At 39.0% G+C, this 19,452-nt stretch overlaps 1 protein-coding gene across 2 annotated transcripts in view; it reads right to left on the bottom strand.

The window, feature by feature from the left end:
* sh3d19 (SH3 domain containing 19) overlaps positions 1-19,452 on the bottom strand; it is a 143,872-nt gene that overhangs the window by 77,089 nt on the left and 47,331 nt on the right. For both annotated transcript variants that reach the window (XM_048600927.1, XM_048600920.1), the window contains exon 2: positions 16,064-16,109. In XM_048600927.1, the coding sequence (XP_048456884.1) occupies positions 16,064-16,109 (46 nt within the window). The remainder of the gene's footprint in view (positions 1-16,063; positions 16,110-19,452) is intronic.

Here is a 19,452-nt window from a genome sequence, read left to right as displayed (position 1 = left end):
ATTATAGTAGAAACATTTAGGGGTCCATTTGCTTCAGCATAAATTTAATGGTATAAGTATTTCCATTTCTCCACTCACTTATTTTTCCATATTTTTAACTCTTTAGTCACGCTGCAGGCTAAATTCACCAAGAGTGGTGAACTACACTTGTGTATAAAACAACAGCATGAATTACCACACTTCAGCAGTTAGTTCTGTGGTTCTAATACCAGGGAGAATTTGTACAGGCTAATACTGATAAATGCTAATGGCGAGACACTCCAGGACCTGGGTCTCTGCTTCCCACTCTGTAATGGGATTCTCCACTTTCTGACCCACAGACTGCAATCGGCAAGGATAGGCAGCAACACCACTCCCACGATAATCCTCAACACCGGTGCACTGCAAAGCTGTATACTCAGCCCCCTACTATACTCCTTATATACACATGATAGCGTGGCCAAATTTCGCACCAACTCCATTTACAAGTTTGCTGATGACAGCACCGTTGTAGGACGGATTTCAAACAACAACAAGACAGAGTACAGGAAGGAGATAGAGTGCTTAACAGCACGGTGTAAAGACAACAATCTTCCATCAACATTAGCAAAACAAAGGAGCTGGTCATTGACTTCAAGAAGCCGAGAGGAGGGCACACCCTGTCTGCATCAATTGTGCTGAGATGGAGATGGTTGAAAGCATCAAGTTCTGGAAGTGATGATCACCAACGATCTGTCTTGGTCCACCATGTTGACACTAGTCTAGTGACATTACCATGGTACCACTGTCTCCTTCAAGATCTTTTGTGTTCATGCCGCCACTAAATTGGCCATTGTGACGAAGAAGCACTATCACAGTCCCACTAAAAACAGTACGCATGGTTCTACCACCAAAATGAAGGCTAGGATTTAGTTGTATAAAATAACAATCTTGAAACTGAAACTCCCCCAGCTCTGACAAAACCCTCCCCTCCCACTGTGGCGTTGTGTTATCATGTCCCACTGTCACCCAATAGATTACCAATTTGGCCAGGTAATGGGGTCTCTGGAAGTACTTAAATGAAGCCCGGCTGCCACACTGTTGCCCATTACCAGGCTCGAACAAACCCTTCCCATCACTTTGTAAAAATCAACAGCAATACTCCAAAGTACTGCTCAGTGCAACGCTTCCAGTCGGAGGTGTTGCCTTTTGGATGAGACGTAGAAAAGAGGCCCCAGCTATCTGCAGGGGTGACTAAAAGTTCCTGTGATAATTATTTGGAAGAGCAGGGGAGTTACCTTACAGTCCTAACCAATATTTATCCCTTAATTAGCATCACAAAAACAGGTTATCTGATCATTATCACATTCATGTTTGTGGGGGCTTTCTGTGGACAAATTAGCCGCTGTACCTCCTGCATTACAATGGTGACTACATACTGTGAAGTGCATTGAGGTGTCTACTGATTGTGGAAACTGTTACATAAATGCAAGTCTCTCTCTTTTTCCTCTTTTATAGTCAGCTCATGAATTCCTATCTACCGGAGATCTGATTTAGATCAGAACCTGCATAAATAACTTCAACAATAAGTTGAAAAGGCCTGAAATAAGGGATTGAAGGGAAGTTTTAAGTGAAAGCACTATTTTTTTCTCCTCCACAGTATTCTTGCAGCTAGAAATAGCAGTTCACCAGCTTCATTTTACAAATGCTCAGTGATGTTTAAGAACAGGTCATCGTCCTTCTCTTGCAGGAGGGCACCTGAGTTCAGCTCACTATCTCCCACACACTGTGGCATTGTGGAAATCAAGGCATGGAAAAATATTGCACTTATTGAAGTTGCAACATTGATGTCACCATTACCCAAATCAAGATAGAGGGACAGGAGGAAAACTTTTGCTGTAGAAATAAAGGACCAAATTGCAGGCCATCTTGGATATCAGTCCACTGAGTTTGGAGCAGTGGTAATTTGCTTTTACCAATAAAAGGAAATGGAGTTTGAAATTTTAATACAGAGACTCTTCATCCTTACTATTTTCAGATGCTGACAGACTCGAGATTTCAAACATTTCCGACTTCTAGCATTCAGAACTTTTTTTTTTCCTTCTTGTCTCTGAAAATTCTTTTGCAAATGAAATATGGTAGTATGTCCACTTTCCCTGATCAGCTGAATTCATGTTTAGCTCTGAAACATGTCATTTCTGAGGATGTCGTTTCATCAGTAAATTTTTAGCTGTCAAGAGAAAGATGCCTGCTTATCACCTCTTTACTTGGGCAAATACTGGAATCACTGGAGTGTCACCCTAACAACCAAGACATTTACTCAGCTCTTGTGGATGACTCAGTCACTCCTTGCTACCTCCTCCATACCCAACAATCACAGCAGTGTACCACCTGCACTCCATCCCTCGAAAAATTCCTGGACTCACTCACTTTCCACAACTGTCTCCAAACCTGGACAGATGTTTGTTAAGGCTCCAACTCTCTCTCCATAAATCAGTCAACTCCATCCCATCATAGAACTGTAGACAATAACTTTGAACCTTACCATACCCTCTTGGAACGAAACTCTGTTTAAAACTAGTTCATCCAAAGTCTAAGGCTTGTATTCTATCTTGCACCAACCAGCTCACCCATCAGTGCTGCATCATTACATGCTGATTTATAATGTTCCAGGTATGAAATTCTCTCTAATAAAAAACAGAAATTGCTGGAAAAGCTCAACAGGCCTGGCAGCAACTGTGGAGAGAAATCAGAGTTAATGTTTTGGGTCGAATGACCCTCCCTCAGAACTGTTCTGAGGAAGGGTCACTCGACCTCAAACATTAAATTTGATTTCTCTCTACAGATGCTGCCAGACCTGCTGAGCTTTTCCAGCAATTTCTGTTTTTGTTTCTGATTTATAGCATCCACAATACTTTTAATTTGTTTTTAATTCTCTGTCATGTTCAAACTCCTTCATGACCTGATCCCACCCTTTATCAGCACAATCATTCAATCATGTTACAATCCACTAAAAGCTCTATGATCCTTCAATCCATATTCTCTCCATTCCACCACTGACATCCATACCTTCAGCTATCTAAACGTTAGGTTCTGGAATCTCCTCCTTAACTTCTCCACCTCCCTCTCACCCTTTAACCCCACCTCTTTAACAAGCCATTAAGATAATTCCATTGCCTTGATGCAAATCTTTCTCTGATTGTACGAAGCAACGGGGAGTTCTCACCAAAGCACCATATAAAATACACGTTGCTATTTTTTTTCTTCATTCATTCATGGAATGAGGGTGTCACTGGTGAGGCAGCATTTATTGTCCATCCCTAATTGCCCAGAGGGCAATTAAAAGTCAATGACATTGCTTTGGGTCTGGAGCCACACGTAGGCCAGACCAGGTAAGGATGGCAGTTTCCTTCCCTAAAGGACATTAGTGAACCAGATGGGTTTTTCCTGACAATTGACAATGGATTCATGGTCAGCATTAAACTTTTAATTCCATTTTTCTATTGAATTCAAATTCCACCATCTGCCTTGGAGGGATTTGAACTCAGGTCCACAGAACATTATCAGTGCCTCTGGATTAACAGTCCAGCAACAGCACCACTAGGCCATCACCTTCCCACTTAGACATTGTTGATAGCTGTTTAAGATACACATTACTTTTGATTTTTTTAAATGGTGTAAAACAAGGATCTTTTCTGAAAGAACTCTAATGTCATGTGGGTGTAGCTCTTCACCCAGTAGAATTTTAGATCTGACGTCTGAATTCCAAAGAAAGTGTCATCACAGCAATCCAGCATTGTTGATACACAGTTATCTTAAATCACTAAGATACAAACAAGTTGTGAAATACTTTATAGTTTGTAGTTTGTTCTATTACCTGAAATGACACATTTAGGTGCTTACTCTTGCAGACTAATCCACGCCTACAATTTATTCAACAAAATACTGGGCATTAAATAGGTCTGTGTTAACTCAAAAAGAGCGACAACAAATTGCTGTTGACTCTTTAGTATCACATCATTTTTCTTTTACATTTTAGTGCAAAACAGACAACCAGTTTACCATCACGTTTCATCCTACTGCTGCAGACCAAATTGTCCCCAGGCATATCTATTTTATTTCTTACAAAAATACATCAGTCTGCTTTCCTGTCCTCTGTTTTTCATCATGTTAGAAACTTTCTTGGTGTGGTTTTTATACTATTTTACTCAGCATTTGTGAGGCTCATTTAAAAGAAACAAACTCACAGTATCATTAACCATGAAGTCAAAGACACCGAATCTAATGTAAATGGCAAACTGTAGTGTATGTTCCATTAATCCATTTCTCCACGTTACAAGACTGTAAGGAAGCTTAACAAGGATGACACAAGTTAAAGAGAAGTCAAACAGCAACAATTAGAGAGTGTGTGCATGCATGTGTATGTGTCTGCGTGTGCAAATGTATCCGCGTGTGCATGTGTATGTGTTTGCGTGTGCATGTGTGTGTATACATGTGTGCACGCGTGAATGCTGCATTTGTATAGTATTAACCCAATCAGCCAGGAGGAATGCAGCAGGTTGGCCTTTGAAATAGAATCTTACCGGTTACCATGCCACTTCCTATTGCAATTTTGTGACTGAAACACACGATATAAGCATGTGGGAACCTCAAATTTACACAAATTATATCAATGGGATCACAATCAGAATTTACCTCCGGCCTAAATGTGCAAGCCATCTTGGCTTTCCCACAGGTCAAAGTCACCCATCAGGTATTGAATTATCAACTGAGTTGAATTGCTTCATTTGTGTGGTCCAGATGAGCAGGAATCCTTCTCAAAATCTCTCAAGCTAAGTCCCAGCCCCACCAGCCTAGGACTTCCCACCATCCCTTCTATGGGAGGTTCCCTGCTTGCCAGTGAACTTCCCTTTGCTGATGGGCAGGACACCCCAGCAGCCTGTATTTCTACTCCTGCTTATTGACCCTCTGCTACTTTCCTCACATTTTGGACATGGTGCTGACCAGTGACAAGGAGAAGAGCTCCCAGAATTAGGATATCTCAGGCTCACATTTGAGCCAACGACTGTATTGTGCACTCACTCATCTGTCACTTGCAAGATTCAGTGGGAGCTAAAAAATATCAACCTCATAGACAAATAGGCAGGCAGGCATACACACAACCTATCGCTCAAGTGTAGAACCTCTGAGAACAGTTAATATAACACAACTCAGGAATTACAGCCAAGAGCTTTCTACTCTGTAATACTTGTCTACTCTGAGTCATTGGGACAATTGCACAATATTGTTCCACATGTTCTAGCTCAATGGAAAAGGTGTGTTACAATGTACAATAATTGAATTAATGAGCACTTGAATACGTATCCCCACTATAGCTGCTTCTGTTTTGAAATCATGTGGTGTCCAGTCCTGTCACAACAACTTATAGAAAATTCTCTATTGATGTGATGGAAGGTAAGGGAAAAGAGAAGTTATTCTGAAAACATCAGCAATGCTCAAAGATTTGGCCTGTTTCTCTAATTCTACCATGGAACATCCAAAGTTCCAAAATGGGCAGATGTCACACCAATGTAAATTATTTATTGTATTCTATAAACTGTAAAATGACTCATAAGTAGAATTATGATCAAGGATAAATAAACCATTTAACTGTTGTTTGTGGAGAAAGACGGACAAAGGGCCTGGGCCCTGGATACAGGAGAAGGGTATTAATAATTAATAGAAAATTACATATGATGCTATTGAAGCCAAATAGTCAGCTACATGCCATTTAAATATAAACAGTATCCACCCAAGAAATGGAACCCAAGTACAAAGTAAAGACATTCATGGGAGCATGTTAAAACCTAAATTGCCTATTATAATTATATAGATGTGAAATAAACTCATGCAGATTCAAACCATGAAAAATTAATGAATTATGTGCTAGGCTGTAGAACACATTCACTTTCATTAAAACCACCAAATTTTAATGTTCATTCGAAACAGGAAGGTTCCAAAGTAGTATTTCCATGCAGTCTGCACAATGTTCAACTGACCTGATGTGAAAAGCACGTGGTACAGCTGCTTCAGTAGAGGGTGGGGACATTTTAGAAAAGAACCAATCACTGACAATGGAAATACATACCTACTTTGTTTAACAAAATATCTCCAATTTTAGCACAGTCATCCTGACCGGTCTAAGCATGGCTTGAAATGATTTGTGTTCCCAACATCTTTAAATAAAATTGTGGTGCTGCTGTACTAAGAATTGCGGGAGCTGCTTTTTCTTTCTCCATACCAATTTTCCCCCAATGTTCCAGATGGCACCGGCTGTTTTATAGGCTATGGTTCAAGAAGCACCAGGCATCACAGCATCTTGGTCAAGTGACCATTATTAATGCATGATCTCTGGCACAGTGTCAATAAACTATTTACCCTTGAGGAGGACTGCACCAAGCTGCATTCTGTCCCACATAAATAGCGGAAGTCACCATATAGAGGTCAGTTGCAGATATCCGATTACCTCTCAAAATTAAAGATACAGAAGATGGTGGGAATCCTCAGTAGCTTAGTGTAAAATTGTATGCTAGCTCTGCCAGTATGTTGTAAATATATATTAATTGGTAGCAGTGAACCATGTGACTCACAGTCACCAATCTCTTGTGCTTGTATTAGTTGAGATATCACAGGGGGAAGGAAGCCTAAACAATACCTTAGGTAGAAGATGCGTTCTGTCTTACTTAAACAATAAAAGGTTCATTGCATGTTACTTAGCAACTAGTTACAATATATTTAAGGTTAAGTGTCTGAGACACAATGCAAGCCCAAATTAGGATCAATTACACATTACTATATTAGCTACACATTGTCACCTTAAGAACAATCACTGAAGCACTAGAATCCCTCTGGTGAACACATGCAAAACTCATAGGCCACACACACAGAACTGTGATTAGTTCCTCCCAGAAGCGGGTCATTTATATCCTGATGAGTGGATCATCAATTATCCTGCAATGTCAGTTATATTTTTCAGGTTCTGCCTTGTACAAAAAACCATGCAGCCTCTGTGGACAGAGGAGGGTAGGGTTAACACTTCTGGTCGATGACCTTTCATTTAGACATGTTAGAGATGAACAGTTTATAGAAGAACAGAAACAGGCAAAAATAGTGTGGAGAGAGTAACTGAAAAGAAATAGTCTGTGGTAGGATGAAGTCCAAGAGGAGATTATAAGACAAAAATTATGGTTGTCCAAGACAAAAGAAAGAAATCAGTCGAACAAAAGACACAAAAAACAAAAAGAACTGCGGATGCTGTAAATCAGAAACAAAAACAGAAGTTGCCGGAAAAGCACAACAGATCTGATGAAGGGTCACCGGACCCAAAACATTAAGAACATAGAACATAGAACAATACAGCACAGGAACGGGCCCTTCAGCCAACGATGTTGCGCTGAACATGATTCCAAATTAAACTAATCTCTTCTGCCTGCCTTGAACAATATCGCTCATTCCTTACATCTTCATGTGCATATCTAAAACTCTCTGAAACGCCCCTTTTGTATGTGCCTCCACCACCACCCTGGACAGCTCGTTCCAGACTCCAAACACTCTCTGTGTAAAAATTTTGTACCCACATCTCCTTTGCATTTTTCCTCTCTCACCTTAAATACATGTCCCCTAGAATTAGACATTTCAACTTTCAGAAAAAGATTCTGACCGTCAATCCTATCTATGCATCTCATAATGTTATAAACTTCTATCAAGTCTCCACTCAGCCTCAACTGAGGAAACAACTCGAGTTTTTCTAGCATCTCCCTCAAGTTCACAAGTTCATACCTCTAATCCAGGCAGCAAGCTGGTAAACCTCTTCTGCACCCTCTCTAGAGCCTCTGCATCCTTCCTGTAATGTGGCGACCAGAAGTGAATACATTACTCTAATTGTGGCCTAACCAAAGTCTTATAAAGCTGCAACACAACATCCTCACTCTTGTACTCAGCTCCCCGACCAATAAAGGCAAACATGCCATATGCCTTCTTGAGCACCCTATCTACCTGCGTGATCACTTTCAGGGAGCTATGGACTTCAATCCCAAGATCCTTCTGTACATCCATGCTCTTCGGGGTCCTGCCATTAATTGTATACTTTTCGTTCTCCCAAAGTGCAGCACCTCAGACTTGCCCAGATTGAACTCCAGCTGCCATTTATTTGTCTGTAATTACAACTGATCCATATATTAACTTTGACTTCTCTTCACACCTACTGGGTTTTTCTAACAACTTCTGTTTCTGTTACAAATGTAACAGACCAAGGGAATGTCACAAAAGAAATGCTCTTTTCAGAACACTGAAAGAGGGTAGAATATCTGCTTAGTAGTGGGATCATTTTAGAGATGACAGAAATGGATGATCCATTAAAATATGCAGACAGCAAGGTGAGAGGAAATGCTGCACTTTAGGGTCCTTGATCCCGAGCAAGGTGTGCCACTAGCCACTTAAGTGGTTGACTGGTGGACTTTCCCCAAAGGAGGTAACATGGGGCTTTTGCTTTCTGAATAGCACAAGGTGCAACCCTCGTTGCTTATGTTAAATTCTACACACTGTATGAATAGTGCACATATCCAATTATCACCACGATGGAGCAAAGATCACTTAATGAATAAACTGAAGTCAACTGGACACAAGATGTTGTCCTAAGCAACTGTTGCAGTGATGTGCTGGATTATAATGTTGTGTTCTGCTTAAGTCCAGATACATTGCCTCTGATCCCCAATCTTTTAATTCTACTCAAGTATCCTAATCTGCCCTCACAGGTCTGAATGCTGTCTCAATGTCAAGACCAGACACTCTCATCACCTCTTGCATCTATGTTTGAACAAGGCGATTTTGATCACTTAAGCCATGGTTACTAGCATAATCCAAACTGAGCACTTTGAATAAGTGCCTCTTAAGATAACACACACATCACTTTGCTGATGATTGAGTGGTAGCAGATAGGATAGTAATAGTTTGATTAAGTTTGTTTTTGTGCAAATAACAAATCCAGACAATTTTTCACATTGTGAGATGGATGTAGGTGATGTTGCTTTACTGGAACATGTTTGAGGTGCAGCTAAGTTTGAAGATTTCACTAGTTTATGAACACACTCTTTCAGCACTATAAACAGTTGTGTTTGGGAAGCTTAGCTTTTGCCATGTTTAGTCCACTCAACTGCTTTATGATCGTACATGAAGTGAATTGACTGGCCGATAATCGGCACCTGAGATGTTGGAGACCACTGGAGGAGGTCAAGAAAGATCATTCACTCTGCTTTCTGGGTGAAGATAATGCCTAATGCATTGGCATTGTCTTTTCCATGAACTTACCAGGTTGTGCCATCATTAAGGATGTGGATATTCATGGAGTTTCCTCCTCCCATTAATTTCTTCTGTTTCCACCACAATTCACGACTGAAATATTTTGCCTAACAATAAGTTTTGAGGCACTCTTTGTCCGGCATTTACTTCAGCAGCTTTGCCAGACTTTCATCTCATTCTGAGGTACATTTGGAGCTCTTCTTGATGTGGTATTCTACACTTCTCATTGAGCCAAAGTCTGTGAGCAAGTGACATGAAGGGTGGTGAGTTTTCAGATTCTGGTTGAATACAATTCATGTTTTTGAAATCCAGTTTGATCTCCAGGATATGTTCCAAATCTGTTCCTCTTAGCGGGATAGGACAACATGACGTGGCCACATTTGAAGTACCATGTACGGTGCTGGTCATCGTGCTTACAAAAGGGTGTTAATATATTGGAAGGAGTTCAGAGGTTTACTAGACTAATACCTGGAATGAGCAGATTGCCTTATGAGGAAAGATTAAATAGGCTAGGCCTGTATCACCTAGAGTTTAGAAAATTCAGAGCTGACTTAATCGAAACATATAAGATCCTGAGAGGATTTGCCTCTTGTGAGAGAATCTAGGACTAGGGGGTCATGTTTAAAATTAAGGGTCACTATTTAAAATGTGAGATGAGGAAGCATTTTTTAATCTTTGGAATTCCCTTCCTCAAAAAGGCATAAGATGCAGAATTTTTGAATGTTTTTAAGGCATTGATAGATAGATTCCTGATTACCAAGGGAATGAAGGATTATCAGGGATACACAGGAATGTAGAGTTGAGGTTAAGATCAAATCAGCTATGACCTTATTGAATGGTACAGTAGGCCTGAACGGCCAAGTGGCCTACTCTTGTTCCTTGTTCATATACTTGTATGACCGTGTTCTCTTATTATGAAGACACGAGCTGACTTTCACGAGGATTGTGCAATGCTAGCTTCTACATGTTAGGTGAATGACAGGTGCACGTGTACCCTGTAAATTGATGACAATGCAGTCAAGTATGTGATTCCCTTGCACTGGTCTCTTACTGCCTATTGCAAGCCAGTCTGACAACTGTATCATCAGAATTTGACAAATTAGGACAAACCAGATTGTAACTTGTGTACTGACGAAATAGATCAAATTATCTGAAACCAAAACATTCCTGGTAGCATTTGTACTGTTGCAACTCAATGATGCAAATAGAGGTTCACTGTTTCCAACCAAAAATTTTGTTCATCATTAATAGAACAGTTTTAATAGGGATTTTCGAAGAGGCATTGACTCAAACATCAGAACACAAAGTAATCAAATAAACTGTGCAATGACTACATGCTGAGAAACATAGGTCAATATCTCCTCCTTTTCCATTTTGACTACCCCTTCGAAAAGCTACCTATCTTGGAATATTTAGTTCCAAACTCTTAATACTCTACAACCCATTTTGGTATTGACTGTTAGATCAAATTGATCATTCTACCAGTGCTATTAATTATTCTATCACATAGCAAATATTTCACAGACTAAAATCTAAAGTCTTAGTTATAACATTCTTCTGCCTTTCCCTTCAATTAGTTAAGCTGTTTGTCCCTTTCTGATCCACCCTTTTGATTTTTACCTACATCACTTTGCTCCACAGCTTCAACACTTTTTTTACTTGCTTCTGAATTTACTGTTTTCTGATCTTCCCACTTCCTCTTCATTGGTTTAAAGCTTCCTCTATTGCCCTCATTCTTCAGTTTATCAGGAAAATGCTCCCTGCCTGGTTTACACCAAAGCATACGATATGAATCAAATGGGGAAATGGATTAGACAAGGTAAGTCCAACATATGTGTTATAACAGCTTTCTTCTGCCCTGAAATTCCTATTGTCGTGACCTTGGTAGAGATTGATAACTTTTTCTTTGTAGATAGAAAACACAGTATTTACTAAAAGAATTAAGCCACAATGTTCACTGTTTACAGCTAAAAAAATTACAGCACAAACCATCAAAAAACACATACCTGAATAACTACACACTATTTTATCTGGTCGCTTTAAGATATTAAAAGTACAATGAATACAATTATTATAGTCTAAACTGAACTATTACCTTAAATCTTCTTCTACATCTATTTGACTTACACCTGTAAAAATACTTAATTCAAACGATCATCAAAGATTGAAAGATTAACCACTTATGCCAAGATTTAATACTCTATGCATTAAATGTGGAGGGAATGAGCATGTTCAGAGGTGACTGACCCCCTGCCCCACCAACATAATATCTCGTTGGATCAAGCTCCACACAGCCACTTAAGAGCTAATTGCAGAGCTTCTTGATCAATCAACAAGCCTTGATACTCAAGTTCAACTCTGCTTGCAGCTTCTGGATCCTGGACACCATCGCTGAAGTCTCAGGTTTTTGAGTTGTGGTGATGAGGCTGTAGAGAGGGGGTGGGGGATACTGGTGAGGAGGGTTGGCCTTGCTTACCAGAGATTGGGTCAAATGCAAGTCCCATAAGATGCGGGAACTGGCCATTCAGCTCACCAAGTCTATCCCTACGTCCATGAGATCATGGCTGATGTGATCATCTTCAATTCCATTTTCCTGCCTTTTCCCCATAACTCTTGGTTCCCTTACTGATTAAAAATCTCTCTATGTCTCTCCTCCACAAATATCCAATGGGCAGATTACCCTGTGTCCCAGTCAGGAAACCAGCTTCTTTTCTGCCTACTGGGAAGGCAGGTAATCCGATTAGTGATGAGATGAGGCCCTCAAACTGTTGTTAATTGATCACTTAAGGGCTTTATTTGGTGGTGAGACAAGAAGTTGCTCGTGGACCTTCTTTCCCAGTACTTAATTACTATGATGGTGAGAAAGTAGCTGGTATCTCTCCAAGGCCAATTCATCAATTATTTGCCCTTCTCACCACCTTTCTTGCCATCTCCAAAGGATGAGCAATTGTGCCTAAGCTTAGTCCAAGTACTCTTGAAATAACATGTATAATGGTTGAGATTCCTTGGGACATCCGCTTAATTCCAGCAAGTATTGCTCTTCAAATCTTCTCCAACCATCCCACGGATGTAGACCTCCAGTCCAACATGGCTTCACTAGCTTCCTAAGCATAGCCACCCCAGATCAGTATTCTCCTGGTTTTATTGTTCTCTAGCTCCAGAAGCTTGTACCTAGAAACTATCTTTCTCTCTCACTTTATTGTGACAATCACAGAAGTCCAACTCACTGTTAGCAGACTCCTTCAGTCAAGTGTTTTAAACCCTTTTAGCCAGTACACAGAATTTCAACTGATTCTGCCTGGGAAAGTTATTCTCTGCAGCCAACTTGTTCAAAACTCAAACTGCTTAAAAACTAAACCACACACAGAAATCTACTCTGCTCATAATTAACTCCTTGTTCAAACCTTTGGTTTACTACTATTTATCACCCAGGCGTCTTGGTTACATTCAGTTAATGGAAGTTAAAAATAAAATCTTCCAGAGAAACCTAGTTCTTAAAGGGACCATCACCCTTGACATAAAATATCGATTGTTTTCCCCAAAAAGCACATGGCCATTACTCCTTGATTCTATACAAATACTACCAGCCCCCCATTAACCTTTTACCAGCAGCAAAAGGCTGATAAACTAATATCCTGCCAGAAGTGTTCACATTTCTGTGTAGTATCATCAGTTGATCTGAATTGGGACAGCAAGTTGCATTGCTGTGATCAGCCTCATAGTTCCTGGGATGGAGGTGGCAGAAAGAAGCAAGGGAAAAATCAGACAAGATTCTCAATTTTTTAATTTTGACCGGTAAAGATAGAATTGGGACTAGACTGTGATAGCATTCATTATTCAACAGCCTTGGCTGCAAAAGTAAAATGTTACTGGCATCCATAGGACCATATTATACAAGACCCTGCAGCTTCAGTAGAACGCTGATTAAAAAAATTAATACCGGCAAATGCTCTAAATGCAGCCTGCATAGTACCAGCTGTATAATTCTTCCAGTGTTTGCATTTACAAGTTAATTCAGACTAGTTATCATCTCATTACAGTTTTGTTTAATTTGCAATTTGTTCTACTGTATACAGCAGTTCATATCACTTGAGTTTGAAACCTACCTTCAAGTGAGTCTTCAAACTTTACTGCACACTATAAACAAATTTTGGCGGTTTTCAATGACTACACATCATCAGCGTACACCTTCTTTCAATTGATACTTAGATGAACATTGACAACAGCTGCTAAGAAATCCACAACTAAAAAATCCTGCTTTCCCATCTCAATAGAAGAAACAAAGAGCCCATAAAATGAGCATACCATAGAGCTGAATAATTCAAATAAATGTGGCTAATTTACTTTGCTTTTTCACTTCTATGGCATTTCATTCTCAAGAAGATTTCTCCAGCTGGTGGGGTTAGTGGGAGGGTAAAGAGGACAAATAAGAGGACTCTGATACTATTTCCCAAATGTCTACAGTGATTAGAATGGATCAGACCTGACCAGGAGTGCAATTTTATTTTCCCCCTCTACCCTTTATGTTAGGGAGAGAACAAATGTGAATCACTCCTCAAATTTCTAATCTTTCTATCTATTCGTGCAAGTGGTACAAGAGATACACAAAAAGTTGCTAGAATCTTGCTTTGTTATATACTTAGAGAAATTAAGTGGTTCAGATACATATAATTTCCATCAGCAAAAAAGATCTATTTGAAGTGATATGTTTTGTTTTTGGCTTTGTGCTTCATGAATCATTGTTTGCATGTTTCAAACATCTGTTACACATGGAAAAACCCATTAGGCTATAAATTCATGACTTATCCTTTGGGTACTTTCCAAGAACTAGTAACTCTTAACTTTCTACATAAAGATTTCTACTGTGTAGTTCTAAGGAAAAAAGTGAACACACTTTTGAGAAAGGAAACAGAGTGCAAAGTACAGAACTCTCAAACGGCTTAGCAAATAAATATGTTAGGTAATGGCACACAGTTGTATGGGTCAGTAAGGTCTAGATTCAACCTTTGCTTTGATATTAACATAGAGTCTGAAACAATCGCACTAACTCTTGAAAGCTGGTGCAGTGCTGATGGCAATGGACGGATTTGAGATTAAAGAGACACTGTTGGACTGTCAACTATATATTATGAATGTGCTGTTAACTTTATTTTCACTGTTGTCATCACTGAACGTAGTGCAAGTGAATTTCCTTCCATAGTTTTTGTCACATATTGCTGAGCTTTAGCAACCCATCCTTACAGTGTGGCAGTAGGCCATGCTGCCCATTGAATCCACCTGACTCTCCGAAGAGCATCCCACCCAGACACCCTGTATCCCTGCATTTCCCATGGCTAACCCACCTAGCCTGCACATCCCTGGACATTATGGGCAATTTAGCACGGCCAATCCACCTAACCTGCACATCACTGGGCTGTGGGAGGAAACCGTAGCATCCTGAGGTAATCTTCGTTTTTCTCTAGGTGCTCTGGTTTCCTCCCATAGTCCCATCTGCCATAGTGGGATTTGAACCCAGATACCCAGAACCTTACCTGTATCTCTGGATTAATAGCCCAGTGATAATACCATTAGGCCATTGCCTACCCCATCTGTTCTGTTAATATAAAATACATGATAACCTAGTGTCAACCAACTAGGTTCTTTGGCTACTGACAGATAAATATCAACACTTTAATGCATACAAATCAAAGATATCTTGCAAACAAATAAAGACTTAGATGCATCTGTTAAAACTATGAGTGCAAAGTTAAGTTAGCACTTAATACACATACAATTGAGCAAAGGTTTCAGCAGCAACCCACCTCTCTACACAAAAAGGCTAATGTTAAGTGAAATGCTGTTATCACATACATATATATCACAAACACAGTCCAAGTGGCATAACAAAACAGCATGTTTCACTAAGTGACCACAGCAAATTGAGCAGAGCTTCAAAATGACAATTCAGTTACTATAAGGTGGATATGAGATGATCCAACTCAAAATACAGTGGATCAGAATGATTAGAAGAAAATGCATGATAAATAATCCAGCTTCCAGCGAGTTCAGTAACAGCCTGCTCTACTCCATCTTTCCATTTTGAAAGGAGGAAGGGAGGAAAATTTGCTCACTTGAGCCTAAGAGTAGTGCGGGTTGGTTTAACATAATCACTTTTTGGCAAGTTTGAAAGCTGTATAGGGCTGGGGGTGAGATTAATGCTGGCACTCCATGCTGTTAATGTAAATATACTCAACATCTTATTTATTTATTAATGCCTCTGCATTACAAAAAAGCATTTTGAAATTAAAGTGTTTTCATTTTAAAATAGTCTCTGGCTCACAGTTTAGAAAATTCCAGGCTACCTTGCTTAAAACCGAGTTTCTGGCCTAAAACAAGGTCGCCTATTTCAAAACAAAATCTGCAGCATCTATAGCTTTATTCCACTATCAGCCCATTATATAGATTGTTATAATTGAATTTGGGATGATTCTAACTGAAATAATCTTCAAATAAATTTACAATATATACATTAAATATGTCAAGGGACAAGTTGTCCTAAATTAACCTTTTATTATAAATGAATAAATAATTCAAACGGAATCTAAGTCAGTAAATGTTATCCTTTAATTAGTTCCAGTGTATAGACAAATTACCATCTAACACTCTCAGTTACCTCACTGCTTGCTCTGTCCAATAGATTCCAAACAATCGGCACAAATTAAGAAAATCATAACATTTTCAACACATCTGCACAATTACTTCAAAATAATCACATTGTTTTTAAACCTACCTTGAACTGCGGGATGGTTGGTCTGGTTTATTTCTATTAGAACGATCTGTAAACCACACAAAAAAGAAGAAAAGGGTAATTTTAAAATCTTGGAATTTACACTTTTCAAAGCAAACAGATCACAGTGCAACTAATGGTATTTACACTTTCAAACGAATAACATTCACATTCCAGGCAATAAGTCATGTTCTGGTCAGTCAAAAGTAAGAACTATAGTGAAATAGGTTTCTTTACTTAGGATTGGGATTTGCCATGAGGTGTATCCTAAAATTGTTAGAATAATTGTTGATTATTCTTTTCATTGTAGATTTCCTTGTTTCATGAGGTACAATCAAATTGGAAGTACGCAATCAATTTGTTGTGAATCCACATTTGCCTATAATCTTCCCGATTATCCATGATTGTACATCTGAACGCTGGATTTTTACATGGAGCCGTTATAGGCAACTGAGGAATCTTTCATTTTAATCAGTGAATCGGATTCAAATTCATCCCTGACAGCAGTTAATATGTAACCAATATTAACATACAGCTGTTGTTTATGTGGTGTTGTAATCTTGACCAAGTCCATCACGAATCTCGAGAGAGGCTGGACTCAATGAAACTATTGGAACTTGTCTGGTTATTGGGCAGCAACCTACAACAAAATATCTGAAGCATAAAACTCATTGCAAGGCAGAAATAATGAGCAGCTTCAGAAATCTTACTTCAAAAATTGATCAAAGAAAAATGATGTGCTTCCCCAATAGATCAGCTGATTAAAATAGAAATTCAGTGACCTGAAGGACTGAGGTCTTTTTGAGTTCCCAAAAGTATGGCAGGGTTAACTGTAAGGGAGTTACAGTTCACCTGACATGACATTACAGCCATCAAGACAGGCAGGGTCAAATCATCAAATATTTATCTTCTTCATTATGTGATCATCTGAAACCATAATAAATTTTGGCCAGAAGGAGGACAGTACAGAAAATGTAATTTTAACTTTACTGGTAATTGTTCTCAAGCATGTTTGAAAATGACTTTTTAGACTTTACATCAGTTGCAAAGGTATCACATAATTTTTCTTGAATGAAAAGAAATAGTGGTCCATGTGACCTGACGATTCTTGACTTGGAAGAAGTAAATTAAGACAAAAGACATGTGGCCACAAACAAAGGATCACTGCAGCAGGGAGGAGAACTGAGAAGGTGCATTTAAATAGGACTGTGTGCGTTGCACGCATGTGAGTGTGTGGATGTAATACACAGTTTTACAAGACAAAAAACCAAAAACAGGGTTAAAGTACAGCCTGTGAATCAGTCAACTTTACTGGTGCAGCAGTGTGCTATTTGACAACAACCATCTCTGGTGATCTCAGATGGAATATAACTGCAGATGAATGTGACTGGAAACTGAATAAGCAAGTGAAGCATCTTAAGTACAGGATGAATTACAGAATATTCGAACTGCACATGGTGTCACATGTCTGAGGGTAAGATATTGGTGCCAGTCATTGTGTAAAACGTTGATTTGTTGTAGTGATCACTTGAAGTGAAATTTACCTTTTATTTCAAGTACCATCTGCCTGGTAATTCAAGTTTGATTTGTGATAAAATAACAGTTACAAGAAGTGAAATTTTGACGGTAATTTCTTCATTTGGGAGTCATCCAGTAAATTTGACAATTTTGAGTTAGAATCTCTTATGGGAACCATAACAGAAGCAATCATATATTTTGAAAGTGAACAGTTTCATGATTTTTTTTGAAGTGGTTTTCTCTTCCAACAATCCAATGAGTAGCACTCTTTGTAAATTGTCTATGTCCTTTATGGCAAGAAACTGTACCTCATCAGTATTTTCCTCTTGCCTACGTCAGATAAAGCCTAAAAAAAATGTACTGACATGTACTAATCTGTTTACAGGATGAATCAATTTCAACCCTGATAAAAAATTTTTAAACTGGTAAGCATTCCACTTGCTAAAGCTTTAGAGATAAAAGTAACAAGTAAATTTATTGAAAATAGTCTAAGTACAATGTACATAAAACACCAAGGAGAACAATTATTAGTTACTTAGATCTAGAAATGATGCATTATTAAGAACAGTTAATTTGATTAGAAATTCGGTCTCTTTTCAACCATGGACTCCAGACAGCCAGACACAGAATTTTGAAAAGACATCCCTGCTATTAATTCCGGTTGTGTCAAAGCTACCAGTGGTGAGAATTTTCAGAAAAATTGTTTTGCTTCAGCCAGGAATCCCCCTCCCTTACAACTTTATACTTAAGAAATCAATGGCTTCCAGATCAATTTGAACAATCCCAATGCATATTTCCAAACTAATACAGCACAGGATATGTTAAAACATCAAATAAAATCTGGTAGAGATATAGAAGATAGTGAAGGGCATGGACAGGATGAATAGAAATCAGTTGTTCCCTTAGTTGAAGGGTTAATAACAAGGAGGTACAATTTTAAGGCGAAAGGCAGGAGGTTTACAAGGGACTTTAGGAAAGAGATTTTCACCCAGAAGGTGGCAGGGGTCTGGAATGCAGTGCTTGGGAGGGTAGTTGAGGTGGGTGACCTCACAACCATGAAAAAGAACTTGGTTAAGCACCTGAAGATTATGGGACTAGTGCAGATTTAGTGTATTTTTGGCAGTAGACTCGATGAGCTGAAGGGATCCTTCTGTACTTCATGATTTCATTATTGTATAAAAATAGGGAAGTCTTACTAAAACTGTACAAGGTACTAGTTAGGCCACACCTAGAAAATTATGAATAGTTTCAGTTCCTCTTATCTAAGCAAAGGTATACTACATTGGAAACAATCCAGAGAAGGTTCACTTACATCATAAATCACAACTTCCAGATAACTGTGAATCAATTGGTGAAGCAGATTAGAGTTTCAGTGCTCTTTTGATTGGTTCATGAGATTGGCTCAACCTAGTCAGATGATCACAGCAGCCATTTTACGTCAATTTTCAATCTTTTTAAAACAATATTAATCCATGAAAATGTCAGGGATTAAAAAACAAATGACGAAAATTGAACTTTCATAGTTCATTTTTACGCGAATCTTACAATACTAACACCTAAAGATAAACATTTCATGTGGGAATATTTCCTGAATAAGGATTGGAAGCAAACCCCTTCAAAGGCTGACCAAACAGAGCAGGGAAAAGCTACAGTTCAAAAATATCAAATGGTAATATCAAATACTTCATACAGGTGGCCCTTGGTTATACAACAATCTTCTAGCCTGCTGACATGCCCAATTCATCAAAGCTACTTCTAGTTGATTAGTGATAACAAGGTGTAGAGCTGGATGAACACAGCAGGCCAAGCAGCATCAGAGGAGCAGGAAAGCTGACGTTTCAGGTCTGGACCCTTTCTGAAGAAGGGTCCAGACC

Source organism: Rhincodon typus, chromosome 1 (assembly GCF_021869965.1).
Source record: "Rhincodon typus isolate 14 chromosome 1, sRhiTyp1.1, whole genome shotgun sequence".
In the NCBI taxonomy this organism is placed as follows: domain Eukaryota; kingdom Metazoa; phylum Chordata; class Chondrichthyes; order Orectolobiformes; family Rhincodontidae; genus Rhincodon; species Rhincodon typus.
Note: the sequence above shows the minus strand (reverse complement) of the source record. Positions and strands in the feature narration are given on the sequence as shown.